Genomic DNA, 17,111 nt, shown 5'->3' with positions numbered 1-17,111 from the left:
GCAGGGATTGGCAGGCTCGGCGGGCGGGGGGCGGGACAAGGAGCGACGATTGGTGACCGGAGAGGGGCTGAGCCGAAAGGGGCGTGGCTACGACACGCGGTTGGCGGAGCCAGTGGGAAGGGGCGGTGGCCGAGAGGCTGAGCCCGCGGCAAACGGATTGGGGGGGGGGCCCTTCCATAGACGAGACTCCGGATTGGCTAGGAGTGGACCTGGGGGCGGGATCACGAATGCAAATAGGGGGCAAGGGCGGGATTGACAGACGTGGAAGAACGGATCTGGACTCGGGGGTGCGATTTCTGACCCCCAGAGGCAGGAAGGAGGGAAGTTAAGAGGACACGCGCAGGTGTTCCCACCTCCTAGGAAATCTGCTCTCATGTCCTCCTCATGATCCAGCTGGCTCGTTATCAGTATTAAACTCCTCACTGGAGAAAGCTACACTCCCCGTCGTGCTGTTTAGATTATTTTGTCTTCTGGGTTCTGGAGCCCCAGACCTACCCAGCTGGGAGTAAAGGGCTTGCAACAGGGAAACTCTGCCTTGCAACCATTTACGTTACCACACTCGGGGTTGATTGGCTGGATTCAAGAACCTGCGAGCCATTTCCTTTGACCATCCCCACCCCACCCCAAAAACCACAGACATTACAGTTTGCAGTTTGGTTCTGTATTTGCATAAAGCCGGGAGGAGAAAAAAACAGCAGGGACTACAGTGGTAGGCTGAGCTCACTGGCAGTAGAAATCCCATTTCTGAAAGAGAAAGGGAAAACAGTAGATAAAAACCAGAGGTCACACTGCAAGGGATCTAGTGGTTTTAGCAAAAGCCGTTGCCAGGTTTGTCCACACAGAGATACTGGGCTCTAACCTCAGCATCTCCCAATTAGAGCCAATTAGAAATCACTGAGCATTTGAGCTGGGCCTAGTGACACCTGTAATCGCAGCTCAGTGAGGAGCTCAAGCCCAACCTTGGCTACATACAATGTCTCAACAAAAACAAAAAATACTAACAACAAAATGACTTCCTATTTACAGGTGAGGAACTGAAGGAGCCATCATCACAACCCAAGACCCTTCCTCTATCACCACTTAATCCCCAAGACACTCACATCTGTCTTCACATCAATCTTGCCAGGTTTGAGAGTCTGGTCCTCCCGAACAATGCTACTGGGGAAGTAGCCCAGGCGAGCAGCCGTGTCTCCATAGTAATCTCCCTGAACCTGGGAAAGGGAGTTAAAAGCCCCATCCGGACAACTGGCACTCAGACCTCCTTAAATACCACCCACTTAAATATCACCGGCTCAGGGGTCCTTGTATAAGCACTGGATAGAACGCAGCCACCATTAACGCTCACAACAGCGTGTGTGCTGGGACTTTTGATGGCTGGCTGGTTGCTTGCCTCCACCCATTAGAATTAAAAGGGATTGCTCACTGTTGTTACCTTCTATGTAAAAGAACTTGGTACCAAGTTGCCCTGTAATTAAATACAATAGGTCACCAAACATCCCCCTCCCTCAAGTCTATTTCAGTTTTCCCTCCCCAGATTTTCCCTTCAGATGGAAACGGAATTTACTCCTACCCCAGCCCCATAGTTTTCCCTCTTTCACTCTCCCAAGACTCACACTGCCTCCCCAGAAGAGGCGTCCACGGCCCTTCAACTTGGAGAAGACATATACAATTTGGCCCTTGTATATGGTCAGGAAACGGCAATCTGGGGCTACATAGTCCTGAAGGGCCACAGCCACGGAGATGGGGTCTGGGAAAAGAGAAGGGAATGGAGCACCTTCCACACCTACCAGCAGCCCAAGCCCTCAGCCCCGGACACCCACTCTTACGGCTGCATTCTTCATCCGCACACAGCTTCCGGTCAGCCAGCTTGGGCATGGCTCTGCCAGCCCAGCTAGGTCCTGGGAAAACAGATATCAAGAAGACACCAAGGAGCACTGGGAACCACGCCATAATGGACTATAAGTGACCAAGTAGGAATGGGGTCTCCAGTCCCTCCCTGCTCTCCTGTGCTGAAGCACAAGGAAACCTGTGTTCTGTCTTGTCTCCGCCTCACACCAAATTTTACCCACACCTCCCACAACCCCCACTTCCCAGTCAGAACCATTTCAGATACAGGGTGAGGGCTGTGGGCCCAAGGAAATGGCCACACAGGCCCAAAACAACCCAGACCATTCCAAGCTGCAGCCACCCCTCAATAATCAAGGACCTGGACAGGCAGGTAGAGATCTGATTGCATCTTCCAGTAGCAAGTAGAGATCTGATTGGTCCTCTCCAGGGACCAAACTAGAGAAGCCTGATGGAAAACCACCTTGGAATTTCCTGTGCTGAGACACAAGGCAGCTCTTTGATTACCAGACACAGTCCAGGTACTGAGTAAGCACAGAATCTTGGGCCTCAGGCTGGGCACTGTCCCACCTAGCTTACTATGTACTGTCCCAGACCATTTTTGACTGGATGACCTGGGCTAAGCTAGCCCCTCAACCCCCTCCCACAGAGCCTCAACTCCCCCACCTATAAAATGGGGACAGGAGTGAAAGCAAAATCAAAGAGCATCCATCATGTATATTTTTTCCTTATGAATACTGTGCATTACCACAGGAGGGGCTCTGGTAAGTAGAAGGAACTTGTCTAAGGTATCTCAGCCAGGTAAAGGGGCCAAAATTTGCCTCCAGAGTTCCAAACATCACTATTAACCTGACCTCACATGGTTCTGGTAAGGAATAGCCCATCAATAAACCTGCAGGGAACAGAGGTCCAAGGAGCACATTAAGTGACCTCACAAAGATGCTATCAACAAATTCAGACCCAGGCTGAAAATACAGCTAAGTAGTTGAGTGTCTACTCACCAGTACACAAAATAAAGAAGAGCTAGAGACTACAATGATTTCAAACGAAAATCTATGAGGGCTGAAAATGTAGTTCATTGGTAGAGTGCTTGCCTGGTATCCATAAAGCCCTGGCTTCAATGCCCAACACCACCGAAATAAAAATAATACCGGTGTGAACTAATAATTTAGGGAATGGAGGCTTACTGGAAAAACTGGCGACAAGCTGGTCATTGTAGCTGGTAGTAGGGAACAACTGTCTTCCTCATATTTTAAAATATTATTTCAAAGTATTTCTTTGGCTCAGCTGTTAAGAGCACTGGTTGCTCTTCTGGACGACCCAGGTCCAGTTCCCAGCACCCACATGACAACTAAAACCACCCAAAATTCCAGTCCCAGGGGATCCAATAACCTCTTCTGACCTCCATGACACAGTTGCACTTACATACATGCAGGCAAAACACTCATAAACATGAAATTTTAAAAAGTATTTCTTCAACAGGGCATGATGGCACATCCCAGCACTTGGGAAGCAGAGGCAAGTAGATCTCTTTGAGTTCAAGGCCAGCCTGGTCAATACAGAAAGGTCTGGGCCAGCCAGGGCTACAGCAGGGAGACTCGTCTCAAAAGAAGACCAAAAAAAGGAGAAAAAAAAAAACAGTATTTATTCAGGGTCTGTGTAAAAAGAAAAAAAATTCTTTTTAAAAAAAGTATTTCTGTGCACACCATTAATTTCAGCATTTGGGAAGCAGAGGCATATGGATCTCTGAATTCAAGGCCAGCCTTGGCTACATAGTTTTAGGACAGTTGGGGCTACATACTGAGACTCTCCCCCCAAAGAAGTTAACAGTGAACCTAAAAATTTTATAGCCACTTTTGAAAGAGATGTATCTTTGCTGTTATTGAGTATGTTAAAGCTGTAATGAAATGCTTCTAAAAAATAAAATATATACATATTAAAAAAGTTATATATGGTGGTTGAACTAGCTTTATACTGTGCATGAACTGGATGGATTTGGTGTGTTGAACTGTATCCTTTTCAAATGCTAAAGGTTATGACTACAGTGGTGAAGAGTACCCAGCACTGATAAGACAGGTAACAACTGTAACTCCAGTCCCAGGGGACCCAACACGCTCTTCTGACAGTCATGGGCACTGCATGACACAACGCAGGGGCACTGATTACACACATGCAGGCAGTGCACTCATACACATAAAATAAATAAAAATGATTTTTAAAATGGACCATCATAAGTAGTGAGCATGGTTATCATTTTTATTTTATTTTTAAAAACTATTTTATGTATTATTTTTACTTTATGTATATAAATGTTATGCTTGCATAGAGGTAAGTGCACCCATATCATGCAATGCCCATGGAGAACAGAAGATGCTGTCAGATCACCTGACACTGTAGTTACAGATAGCTGTTAGCTGCCATGTGGGTGCTGGGATTTGAACTTGGGTTTTCTGCAAGAACAGTGTTCTTAACCACTGAGCCATCTCTCCAGCCCCCACATAAACATGTTTTGTTGTTGTTGTTGTCTTTTTGAGACAGGGTCCCCAGCTGTCCTGGAACTCACTATGTAGACCAGGCTGGCCTCGAACTCACAAAGATCCGCCTCCCTCTGCCTCCCAAGTGCTGTGATTAAAGGTGTGCATCACCACACCTGGCATTAAATAAAAATTTTAAAAAAATAAATAAAACTCAGATATAGAAGAGTATGTTATTAAGATGCTCTAACAGAGAATATGTGAAGCTGGGGTTTACCCCAAGACAAAACACACATTTAGGAGCAGCACATTCATCATTATTGTTGAAGTCACATTGTAGAAGTGACATCATTTCCCAAAACCTAATTTGTTTACCCACTGCTCCCCAAGTTATTCCCAAATGCAGTAACTTAAACCCAACATTTAGGGCTGGGAGTGTACTGAGTAGAATGCTTGCCTAAGCTCGATCACCACAACAGCAAAAAAACAACAAACACCATTTACAATGAGTATTTCTGTGTCTGAAATCTTGGCACAGCATAGCCACACTTGTCTGACTCAAGGCCTATGAGGCTACAGTCAAAAGGCCAGCCAGAGCCACAATCTAGACTGAAGGCTGGACAGGGGGACTGGACAAAGGTCTGACAAAGGCTGAAGGACGCAGTTGCTTATGGAACTGGACTGTGGACTCCATTTCCATTGGTTGTTGACTTGGGGGGTGTGGAGGGGAACACAGGGCAGACACCAAGAAGGCATGTCCAGAAAACTGAACCTTTTCTCAACTTCTTGCCATCCCCCACAGCCACGAAAAGCCAGCCTTTGTGATCTTTATCATGACTGCCATTCCAGTATCTGCTATTCAATGACCCATTGCCTTCTTTACCCATGGTTTTGCTTTAAACGGTTTCAGCTACCTGTGGTCTGGAAATAACAGAGAATTCCGGAAATACTTTTTTCAGTGAAAAGTTTCATTGAAACACGTTGCTTTCAATAGTGCAGTGAAATCCCTTCCTTCCACTTTAGCATGCCTTAGACATGAACCAGCCTTTCATCCAGTATCCACACTGTATATGCTATCCATACGTCCTTCATGGAAGTAGACCAGTGTGTGTACCAGTCAGTGCTTGTGTTCAAGTCATCCTTGTACTTACTACTAAGTCAAATCACAGAACTAGAGATGCTGCCAGTTCACAAATGCCGAAGAGCCAGAATGAACCTTATGTCAATCTGGAAAACACAGTGAGACCATGCCAGGAAAAAAACATTTTTAAAGACTGTATGCATAAGCATGTGTGCTACGTATGTGGGGTGCCTGCTGAATTCAGAAGGGGGTATTGGATCTCCTGGAGCTGGAGTTAGAGGCAGTTGTAAGCCACCTGATGTGGGTGCTGGGACTGAACTCGGGCCCTCCCTTAACTGCTGAGCCATCTCTCCAAACCCCCACAAAAGCTTTTTAAACCAGGGCTAGAGAGTTGGCTCAGCAGTTAAAAGCACCAACTGCTGCTTCACAGGACCTGGATTTGGTTCCCAGTACCCACATCATCTTCCATTCCAGGGCATCTGACACCCTCTTCTGGCCTCTGCAAGCACTGTACACATTATACACATGCAGACAAGACCACTCATACAATTAACATTTTTATTAATTTCTTTAAATTTCAAGTGCTTACTGTAAGGGACAAGGTAAAAGTTTTCGTAAGAAAAAAAAAAGATCTATGGAAATAATAGATCTGTGAAATTGTGGGAAAAAAATTGTGCTAATTCCGTTTTCACACCTCAAACTGCCAAAGTTACAGTGATAATGTGTGAATGCTTGTCAGATGGAAAAGTCCAGATGTGGTAGTAGACACCTGTAACCCCGGTTCTGGGAAGGTAGAGACAGGAAGGCTGGGGTTCAGGTTATATAGTGAGTTGGGGACCAGGTGGGTGGCCCATGCCCCCTCCCCCCATCTTACAGAAAAAAGATGGAAAAGGTATTCCAGGGTTCTGTACTGTGGATTCAGACATGCTCTGGGGGGTCTTAGAATGCACCCTGCTGCTGAAAGGGGGGAGGGCTGTACCTGTTTGAAACAGACCTCCAGGTCAAGCTCACATAGTTAAGTAAAGGGGATTTCACAAGGATCAACACCAGCTGGTGGTGGAACATTACAAGCCATCTTAGAGGCTCTGAGGCTGACCACCCAGGTGTCATTCAAGACCCCCAGGTGGCCAAAGCAACTCCACTGAGCACCCTGCATCCCTCTCCCCCTGTATTACACCCACATCACAGGGCCACTGAGGGGCACAGCTTCTCTGAACACAACACAACTGGCATCATGGGGTCTCCCCTTCCTCCTCCACCTCAAGCATTGAGCTCACTCCTAGCTCAGGACCTTTGCACTGCCCCCAGATCGATGGCAGGCTACTCTAGGCCTTTTGGCCACTCTGCAGTGGCCCTTACTCACCACTCTACCATGCTGTCCCTTTGGTTTTCATTTTCTGTCCTGCTAAAGAGAAAACTGGCAGAGCTCAGTCACTTGTCAAGGTCAGAACGAGGAAGCAGCTAGCTGGTGATGCAGGCCTCAACAGACTTGCTTCAACAGAGGCCATGTGCAGAGTGCCACTCTACACAGCACCCACCTCCCTCTCAGATACCGACCACTGTGCTGGCAAGGCACAGCTTTTCGGTGGGCAGAGGCTTGCAGTCAGGGAGGAGTTTGTCAGGGGTGACGATCCTCCCACCTCAGCTTCCTGGGTGCTGGAGTTACAGGCCTGGCTAGCAGCTTTGATTTTCACTCAGACATTACTTGCAGTTTGCCTGTATTATTTAGCATCTGCTAAGTACTCTGCAAATATATTCTACTGTAATGTGCTGGTGTAGTGCCTGATAATGTGTTTTGGAGACAGTGGGCACAAACATCATGGTATTAACTCAAGTTCCGTCCTTTTTATGGGTATGTGTGTATTGCCTGCATGTAGGTAAGTGCACCTGTGTGCCCACATACGACAGAAGAGGCCGTCAGATCCCCTGGAACTGGAGTTACAGACAGTTGTTACCTGCCATGTGGGTGCTGGGATTTGAGCCGGGGTCTTCTGCAAGAACCAGGGTCGTCTGCAAGAACAGCCTGTGTTCTTAACCGCTGAGCCATCTCTCCAGCCCCTGAAGGGCCATTTTTACACAGAAAAAAACAGCTTAGTCAGGATACTAATTGCCCATAGGCTAACTACTAGGGAGTTCCCAGAGTGCAAACCAGATCAGCTGACCACAGACCCCATGTGTTGTAGCCACTGGGTTACTGTGCAGAGGAAGATATTTCCATCTACCCGGAGTCATGTAGGAAGGCAGGCACTACCTTTCTCCCCTTCCAGACCCCAGGGAACAAAGTCTGCATTGAGCATTCCCTGTCATCACTTCTAACACTGATGTTCCTCTTTAATGGAGAGAGGAGCAGGAATAGGTTTATGACGGCCCTTAAGGTCCATCCTTGTGCAACACAAACCTGACTACAGTCCTGTTTCCTGCCCTGGAGAGATTTGAGATAAAACAGAAAACTGCCAAAGCTGTGAATATACTTTAAGTTTAGTTAATACTGTTATACAATGGTGTATTTTCCCAAGGTTATGAATCCACAGATGCCAGATCTGAACCCATAATGTGATGATGTGGAGGGAATCATGGGAGGCAAGAAAATGAAACACAAATGAAATGAAAAACAAAACCTCAAAAAAGCACTTTAATCACAGCCTAACAGCGCCAGGTGCAATGTCTGGGGACAGACTCTGGGTACAATGCTGTGTGGCGACCACAGACTCACACACGGCTCTCTCTGAGAAGGCCCCCAAGGGGGACTTACCTTCAGGACTGAGCCATGGGGGAAAGGGGCAGCCCAGGAAGGGGGACTGGGGCACTCCAGGGGGAAGGTGCTACTTCTTGGCAAAAGAGATCTTCATGGCATTGTTCTGGGTGATCTTAAAGCCTTGTAGGGCGTCCCGCGCTGCACCAGCCTGCACCTCGTTGTCAAACTCCACAAAGGCAATGTCGTGCCGCCCAGGGACCAGACGCACCTCCTTGAAGCCAGGGAATCTAAGGAGGGAACAGCAGACCTCAGAGACCTACCACAGCATTCCCCTAATGTTTTGGCACCAATGTGGCTGAGGCCAGAGATGATAATCTCTGCACAGGACAGACCACATACCAAGAGATTACCTGGGTCAAAATGCACAGAACTCCTAATGTAAACTGAATGTCAAATTTTAACACCAATACCTAAACAACCCTTTCATCCCCCATTACAGCCCATCTCCAGTTCTAAACCTACCATCTGTCAGGCCCTACCCTAACTTATATGATCTGCTGTCTTCTTTTTGTTTTGTTGAGACAGGTCTCTGTAAGTAGCCCAGGCTGGCCTTGAACCTTCCACCTTCAGCCTGAGCCTCCACCTTGTTTCCCTGCCCTCACTCCTCACTGTCTCATGCTTACTCAGGCATCTTTTCCCATCCGCAGTCTCACAGAACACAGACTGTTTTGTGAACGTGGCAAACCAGTAGTATTGAGTTCTACATGTTTGTGCTCTCTTAAAAAACTCTCTATTCTACCATAAAGAGAAAAGAGGGGAGGTAAGGAGTCTCAAAAACAGAAAAAGGGGGGGCCCTTCCCTTCTCTGGGGCTGCCTCCCCCTTCTCACCAGACAAGAGCTCATGTTAAGATAGGGATCCATGTTAAAGAATGCGTATTTTTTTTAGGAAGGACCTTATGTAGCCGACTGGCCTCAGTACCATAGGCTGACCCTGAACTCACAATCCTCCTGCCTCAGCCTTCCAAGTGCTTGGGATGACATGCATGTTAACACATATCTGAAGATGCCAGACATCTATAGAGGTATGCTCAGAAGCACCACAGTCGGCAAATGCAACCCCCACTCCAGTCAACTGTCCCTCTACGCAAAGGTCACACAGGTCTCCGTTGTATCAGCAGGGGCCAAAGTTCCTAGATGGGCCGGCCTCCCCAGCCATTTCTGGACACCCTGCCTCCCAGCAATAAGCCTGGTTGTGTCTTGCTGTTCTTTTAGACTCTCAATGTCAGAGACCAAAAAAGGGACCCAGAGCCTGCACTGTCCTGACGTGGCTCACCAAGGCCCGCATGCAGGTGCCCTTGTGCCCCATCTTCCTTCCCCTTTCACACCTCCAACCACTGACCCTGACATGGAACACAAGGCTGGCTGCCCAGCCCAGGCCAACGCCCCACTTACTGGTTGAAAAGCATGGACAGCATGAGCTCGTTGGTCTCCTCCGGAAGGTTGGTGAGGAACAAGATGTGATTGGGTGGATTCTCAGAAAGCTGTGGGGAGGAACGGGTGCCCGTGAGCACAGCTACCCTGGGGGGGCGGGGGGTACCCAGGTACTTTACCCTGCTCACCACCTACTCAGTCTCACATTTCACTTAATACACACATTGTCTCCCCACAGCTGGGGTCCCCAGTTGACTGTAGCCGCACGACAGCAGAGACCATTCAGCTTTGGTCACTGCTGTGCCCTGGGGTCAGTACAGGACCTGGCACCCAACTGGTGCCCTGGGGAGAATGCAAGAATCTAGATGCCCACCTCAGCTCAGCCTCACCCTGCTCTCCCAGACCCCAAACACACAACCCAACTCCTCTCTGCCCCAGGAAGAATCCTACTACTACTGGCCCATCAGTTGGGGAGCTCAACTCCAGTGCCACGTCCCTGCTATTCCCAAACTTATTGTAGAACACTTGGAATGGGGTGGGGATACTTACAGGCTGAGCAGGCGGCATCTGTCCCGGCATGAGCTGTTGTGGGGGCATGGCCCCTGGCGGGATTTGGCCAGGAGCGAGGCCTGGTGGCGGGATCATGCCAGGGGGCGGCATATAGGGAGGCTGTCCAGGCATATGATGCATGATGCGGGGTGCCTGAGTCATCGGCGGCATGCCCTGCAGAGAATGGGGACAGGGCTGATGGGCTACAAGTGGCAGGAGACACCATGCCCACTAGACTCACAGGACCAGCACCACCAGAGGTAGGAGACACCAAGACAAAGACCCACGCCTGAAAAGAGGCAGAGAGCACCCAGCGTGCGCCAAACAGTACAAAACTTACACTGAGGTTCAAGGAAGCATATTAAATCAGAAAGCTTTAAAAAAATTAAAGATATAGCCAGGCATGGCAGCACATGTCTTTAATTCCAACACTTGAGAGGCAGAGGCAGGCAGACCTCTGTGAGTTCAAGGTCAACCTGGTCTACACAGCAAGTTCCAGGACAGCTGGGGCTGCAGGGAGACCCTGTCTCAGAAAGACCAAAATAATAATAAAGGTACAATTACAGTGTACCCCAACTTTGTTTATAAATGAATAAGAACCTTGAGGACAAGACAGCTCAGCAGGCAAAAGCACCTGCTGCCAACTGATACCCCGAGTTTGATCCCCACACGGTGGAGAGGATCCTGTCCAGTTGTTTTCTGACCAACTCCTTGTATGCCATCTTTGCACTCACCCCCCACATATATTCACATACAATGAATAAAAATGTAAAAATATTCTTTTCCTCTTCGAAACAGAGACCACCTACATAGCCCACCTGCCTCTGCCTCCCCAGTGGTGAGATTAAAGGTGTGCTCCAATACACCCAGTATTTGAAAAGTAAATAAATTAAAATGCTAACTGTAACTCAAAGGCACAGAAATATATGCTAAGGAAAAGAGAAAAGACCCAGAGACCTAGAGAGAAACAAAGGACAATGGGAAAAACTAGCCCCGCCTAGGGCTGGGGGGATAGGTCAGAGTGCTAGCCTACCAGGAACAAGGCCCTGCGTACCACAGCACCACTAAACACAAAGACAGCGCAAGGCAGAGACAGGAGGTTTGATGGGGGCAGGTACAGAAATGGTGAGGAAATGGGGCAGCACGCAGGCGCACTTGCACATACCTAAGCCCACATACTGGCAGCATGCAGTCACAGCTACACACACACCCACACCCACACCCACACACACGAGTACACACAGTAGTCTGAAGTGAATCCCAGTCACAGGAGTGAAAGGTGGGAAAGACTGGGCACAGAAGTGATGCAGTCATCGAGCTCACGAAGACATCTCCAAGGTTCCTTCCAGAACCTTCATCTTGTTAGCTGTCATGTTCAGGTCTATGTTCCAGCTCAACTTTTTTTTCTGAGGGTCTTCTTGCTCTGTAGCACAAGTTGACCTCAAACTCCCGATCCTCCTGCCAAATACCCTCAGTGCCAGAATTACAGATGTGGTCATCACCCCTGGCTTGAGTGAACTTTGACATACAGTATGAGTAGAGTGAATGTTCCTCTTATTTCCGATGCTGGGAATCAAACCTCACACATGCTAGCAAAGCACAATACCACCAAGCCACACCCCCAGCCCTGGTCAGGGCTCTCCTGGATCCAGCTGCCTAGCATTAACTGCAGGGGTCCCTTGATCATGCAAGTAACCAACATGTCCAGCTGTTTCCAGACCCTGTTCTGCCTCATAAGCTTATCTTCCTAGCTGTAGGCCTATGGCAGATCACCTTGACAGCTGTAGCTCTAGGAGTCCTCAGCCCTGGCCGGGTAGCTCTTCCAGCTCATTCTTCTCATCTGCTGTGACCTTGCCTTTCATAGGTATTTAGAAAGAGCCAGTCAGTGTCTACTAGAATTCATTTATTTTTATTCATGTTTATCTGTATATGTGCACATTTTCTTGTATGTGCATCACATGTATGCAGTGGCCAAGGAGGCCAGAAGAGGGCGCTGGATCCTCTGGGGAGTTACAGGTGGCTGTGAGTCATTCAATGTGGGCACTGGGAACTGAACCCAGGTCCTCTACAAGAGGAGCCAGTGCTCTAAACCTCTCCAGTACCTTAAATTTTTAAAACATTAACTCACTATGTGTGTGTGTGAGTGCAGGTATACTTGTGGAGGTCTGAGGATGACTTTCAGGAATTGGCTCTATCCTTTCACCATGGGATCCAAGGATATTGAACTCAGGGCCATCAGGTTTACATGGTAAGTATTTTACCTGCTGAGCCATCTCACTGGCTCTCCACCAGAATTTTTACAGGACTGTTAACTGTCTTGAGATCAGGGTAGACACCTGGCTTCTTCAGTACTGCACCAAGTCTGCCTTCCCTGGCAGAGGCCTCTGAGCTCCCCTTTGGATTACTCCTATGTATCATTTCCATGGAAGTCTTCATTCCTCTTCCTCCTCCTGCCTGTCCTCCTCACTTCTTGCAGTACTGGGGAGGGACCCTACAGCCTCATACACACTACGTCAACTTGCCTCTCTAAATTACTAGTTAGCAAATTCTGACTTTCTACAAAGATGCTGACTTAGAAGACACAGCAAAACCAAAAACAAAGAGAGAAACCAGGAGACAGATGGAGGACAGATCTTCAGACATAATCAAGGTGGGGGACATTGAAAGGAGAGTCCACTATCAAGCCCCCCTTACCGGTACAGGTTGGACAGCGCCCACCACAGCAGCTGCCCCACCCTGCACAGCCTTTTTGGAAGCTGTAGTCTCCTGGCTCTTGGGCTTCCTCTTTTCTCGCTTGCGGTCCCGCTCTACAAACGTGCCCTTCATCTTGGCAATGATGTCTGAGTCAGTCTTGGCATACTGGATGCGCTACCAAACAGAGAGCAGAAGGTCAAGGAATTCAGAGGCAAATTGCCATGGTTCAGAATCAAGACCTCAAGAAGGGCTTGCTAAGAAAAAGTATAGAAATGGCTTGGCCACAACTTCCTCAACTGTAAAATGGAAATATTTCCCACTTCAAAGGATTGCTGTGAGAACTAGGAAGACTCAGTAGCTGAAACACAGTATACACAAGGCTGATAACCATAAGCTAGGACAGGAGTGCCACACAGGGATTCCAGACACAGAAGAGCTCAGTCATGCAGGCTAAATCTCATTGATTCAGCCCCTTCATCCCCCACGAGACACCAGGCCCCCCTGAGCACAGCAAGGAGAAGACAAGTCTGGCCCAAACAGAGATGATTTAAGTGGGAGGGAGAAGGAACCCTAAAAGCTAAAAACCAGGTTGAGGCCAGGTATGGTAGGGCCTGCCTGTGATCCAGCCCTCAGGAGGCTTAGGCTGGAGAAGCTGCTGAGCTGCAGAGACCGTTGGGGGTGGGAGTGGAGGTAATAGCGATGGTCCAGCTGTTAAGAGCACTGGCTGCTTTTATGGAGGACCAGAGTTCAGTTCCCAGCACCTACCTGGTGGCTAACACCTGTCTGTAACTCCAGTTCCAGGGGATCCAACACCCCGCCCTTCTGGCCTCTGCAGGTACTGCACAAGTGCACTTACATAAATGCAAGCAAAACACTCATATACATTAAATGAAAATAAAGAGATTTTTAAAAACTTAAGAAGGGGACCTAAGATATTAAAAATTGCACTTTTCAGACAAGGTAGCCAGGAAAGGTTGAAAGAAAAGAAATGGGGGAACGAACCCCATGGACATGTGGGGAGCCTTCTAGCAAGCCAAGAAGCTAAGGGATGTGAGCATCTGGGCCTGGAATCCCAGCTTCTCAGGAGGCTGACGCAGGAGGACCCCAGGTTCAAGTTCTACCTGTGCTCCCACCTCCCCTTCCTAGCTGTCCTTCCCCAACAGAATTATAGGCTCTTTCTTTCCTCCTTTCCTTCCTTTCTTTTTTTTTTTTTTACGTGGGGTTCTGAGACAAGTTCTCACTCTGTAGCCGAAGCTGGCCTGGAACACTCAGCAACCCTCCTGCCTCAGCCTCCCAAGTGTAGACAAAAGCCCGTGCTCAGCTTCTTAGTTAATCTGTATCCCTACACATCAGCATAACAGCTATGTAACATTATTCGATTGAGGGTTTTATGGTCTTTCTTTAGACAGGGGGAGCCCTGTAGCCCCAGCTGGCCTCAGCTCTCACAGAGATCCACCTTCCTCTGCCTCCCAAGTGCTGAGATTAAAGGCATGAGCCACCACACTAGGCACTAACATAGCATTTTTAGTGAACTAGATGACAGGCCACAGGAGGCCCAAGCTTAGTCTCCTGCAGCATTATGCACACATAAACAAGTACACACACAACCAAACAGCACGTGCACACACACACACACACACACACACACCCTCCACACCCACAGTGCTCACCATGGTAACATAGCATTTTTAGTGAACTAGATGACAGGCCACAGGAGGCCCAAGCTTAGTCTCCTGCAGCATTATGCACACATAAACAAGTACACACACAACCAAACAGCACGTGCACACACGTGCACACACACACACACACACACACACACACACACACACACCCTCCACACCCACAGTGCTCACCATGGGCTTGTCGTAGAAGGGGAAGCCCTGCATGGAACGCAGGGCATTGGTAGCACTGCTGACCTCTTTGAAGATGACAAAGGCCTGGCCCCTCATCTTCAGGCTCCGGGACACCAGGATATCCAGGATCTGGCCAAACTGGGAGAAGATGGCATACAGGGACTTCTTGAGCTCTGCAATGAGAGAAAAGAGGACACATGGTAACAAAGGCCTGGGCACCACATCCTGGGATCTCAACTATCTTCGGAGGGAATGGAGCCCAGATGAGGAACCACCAGTCAACTGACTAGAGTACCCAGGTTGCGACAGCTCTCAAAAACCCAGAGTAACAGCGGCAGCCAGTAACAAGTAGTTGAGTAGTCACCTTTAAGACAAGGGTGGCCACAGTAGCTGCCCCACAGCTGCAGTTCAAGAACACAGAAAGTGTTCAATAAATAAAATGCCAGCACCTCTTTTCCTTGCTGTATCTCCAGCTATGCTAGTCTCCCAATCCTCCACCTTTTTTTCATTGTTTTTATATGTAGAAGTGTACTGCCTGCATGTATGTAAGTGCACCCGTGTTGTACAAAGCCTGCAGAAGTCAGAAAAGTGTTGGATCCCATGGAACTGGAGTTACAGATGGTTGGTACCCACCATGTGGGCGCTGGGACACAAACCTGGGTCCTCTGCAAGAGCAGCCAGTGCTCTTAACCTCTGAGCCAGCTCTCCAGCCACTCCTTCCCCTTCTTTTTTTGAATCAGGGTCTCACTATACAGCCCTGACTAGTCTGGAACTCACCATGTAGACCAGGTTAACCTTGAACTCAGAAATCTGCCTGCCTGCACCTGCCTCCCCAATGCTATGTTTTTGTTTTTTTAAAGAGCAGCCTGATCCTGTCTCACCACAATCACTGAACCTCCAAAGAGGAGGGAGCTAACTTCACTAACCTCTTACTCTCCATGAGGCAGCATCACTCAGTCTCATAGCCTGGGGCAAGTACCCTGAGGGTGCTGGCCTAGGGGGTGGGGGGACAGGCCCACAATCTGAATGCCATCTGAATACAGCACCAGCAAACTGCCTCTCCACAGCACACGGGATTAAGGCAAACACAGGTCTCTGGACCCCTAAGCCTGAGAATGGGAGTAATAGCTTATCAGCTGAGATGCAGCTGATGAGTGATACTGGAAAAGAAAATCTGTGTTGCGGCTGGGCCTGGTGACACAGGACAGAAATCTCAGCTACCTCAAGGCTAACATGGGCAGATCAAGGCCTGTTTAAAAAAAAAAAAAAAAAAGAGGGGGGGGGGTTAAAAGGGGAAATGGCTCAGGAAGAAAAAAAAACGGCGGCCAATTCCACAACCCTTGGGCCTTTTAAAAAAAAAAAAAAAAAGGAGGGGGGGCGGTTAGAGCGAGAGATGGCTCAGTAAGTAAAAGTACTGGCTGCCAATTCTCACAGCCTGAGGGCAATCCCCAGGCCCCTTGCAGTGGAAGGAGAGAACCGATTCCCACAAGTTGTCCTCTACCCCTACATGTGCACACATACATGCATACATACAAAATAAGTAAACATTTAAAATAACCTTTTTTAAAAAGGGGCTGGGGATATGGCTTAATAGCAGAGTCATCTGGGATTGAGGGAAAGTTTCCTATGAAGCTGTGAGCTCCAATCTTGAAAATTACCAACAACGACCACATTAGGGGGCAGAGTGTGCAAAATGATTAAGGGCGTGTAGAAAACCAAGGAAGCAGGAGGTAGAAAGGCCAAAGTTAACTCCAGATTGGCTGGAGAAGCGGATGCTGGAGATGGAAAAGGGTTAGCTCATGCGGGATCACCTGGAGTCCAGGCTACCCCAAGAACTCACCGTCCTTCTTGATCTTCTCATTGAGGTTGTTGATATAAATAGTGTGGTTGGGACGGGTCTCGGGAACTGCCATGGTGTGAGATGCTGAGGTATGCCTTAAAGTAAAAAAACAGTAACTTCAGCCCAGGGTTTCTCCAAGTTCTTCGTCCCCAAAGGGTCGACGGGCTCCGTTCGCGGGTGTTCCGCCCAAGAAGTCGAGCGGGCAACAAAGCGGACGCAGGACTGGGCGCTCCAGCCCGCGTGCAAAGGGCACGCTAGAGAAGTTACTACAAATCCCAGAATGCTCTACGAATCCGGACAGGCGGAGCGTGCCCAGGGGCGATTCCCATTGGTCCACGCGCCTGAAGAGCTGGCCGGGAGAAACTATAACCCGGATGTAGGAGCCAATTAAGACAGTAGTGACTAATTTGGGACATCCTAGTCTCCCAGAAGAGGACTTCCAAAAGCAGGGACCTGAAGTCCCGATGCTAAGTGCTCCACCCACCTCCCCAGCGCCGAGGGGTATCTACACTCGTGGGAACTCACCTCCAAAACCGTTGCTCCCGCCAACTACGCCCGCCACGCTCCTCACCCGGACCACACAGCTTCCTCTCCAGGCCCCGCCCTCTCCCCGCCTCAAGTTCATCCTCGCGTGGAAAAATCCATA

General features: G+C 48.8%; 2 protein-coding genes across 3 annotated transcripts; both read right to left on the bottom strand.

Moving 5' to 3' along the window:
• Window positions 1-653: 653 nt before the first annotated feature.
• Window positions 654-7,288, bottom strand: Mia (MIA SH3 domain containing). 2 transcript variants are annotated; one of them, XM_029556566.1, is made up of 5 exons: window positions 6,764-7,288; window positions 1,827-1,898; window positions 1,614-1,747; window positions 1,101-1,211; window positions 654-744 (listed from the first exon to the last, which is right to left on the bottom strand). In XM_029556566.1, exons 2-5 carry the CDS (start codon window positions 1,873-1,875, stop codon window positions 721-723), a joined length of 318 nt encoding a protein of 105 aa, XP_029412426.1. In that variant the 5' UTR covers window positions 1,876-1,898; window positions 6,764-7,288; the 3' UTR covers window positions 654-720. The 2 variants fall into 2 exon arrangements, with proteins under 2 accessions (XP_029412426.1, XP_008852237.1); XM_008854015.2 differs by lacking the exon at window positions 6,764-7,288 and having other exon boundaries at window positions 1,827-3,184.
• Window positions 7,289-8,005: 717 nt separating this feature from the next.
• Window positions 8,006-17,073, bottom strand: Snrpa (small nuclear ribonucleoprotein polypeptide A). Its single transcript, XM_008854017.3, has 7 exons — window positions 16,991-17,073; window positions 16,466-16,560; window positions 14,626-14,798; window positions 12,770-12,943; window positions 10,076-10,249; window positions 9,548-9,636; window positions 8,006-8,382 (listed from the first exon to the last, which is right to left on the bottom strand). Exons 2-7 carry the CDS (start codon window positions 16,536-16,538, stop codon window positions 8,223-8,225), a joined length of 843 nt encoding a protein of 280 aa, XP_008852239.1. The 5' UTR covers window positions 16,539-16,560; window positions 16,991-17,073; the 3' UTR covers window positions 8,006-8,222.
• Between the last annotated feature and the right edge of the window lie 38 nt (window positions 17,074-17,111).

The sequence above is a fragment of the Nannospalax galili genome, unplaced genomic scaffold (genome assembly GCF_000622305.1).
Source record: "Nannospalax galili isolate Female #2095 unplaced genomic scaffold, S.galili_v1.0 scaffold886, whole genome shotgun sequence".
Taxonomy (NCBI): domain Eukaryota; kingdom Metazoa; phylum Chordata; class Mammalia; order Rodentia; family Spalacidae; genus Nannospalax; species Nannospalax galili.
The sequence above is the reverse complement of the archived record's forward strand: the minus strand, read 5'-3'. Positions and strand labels throughout refer to the sequence as shown.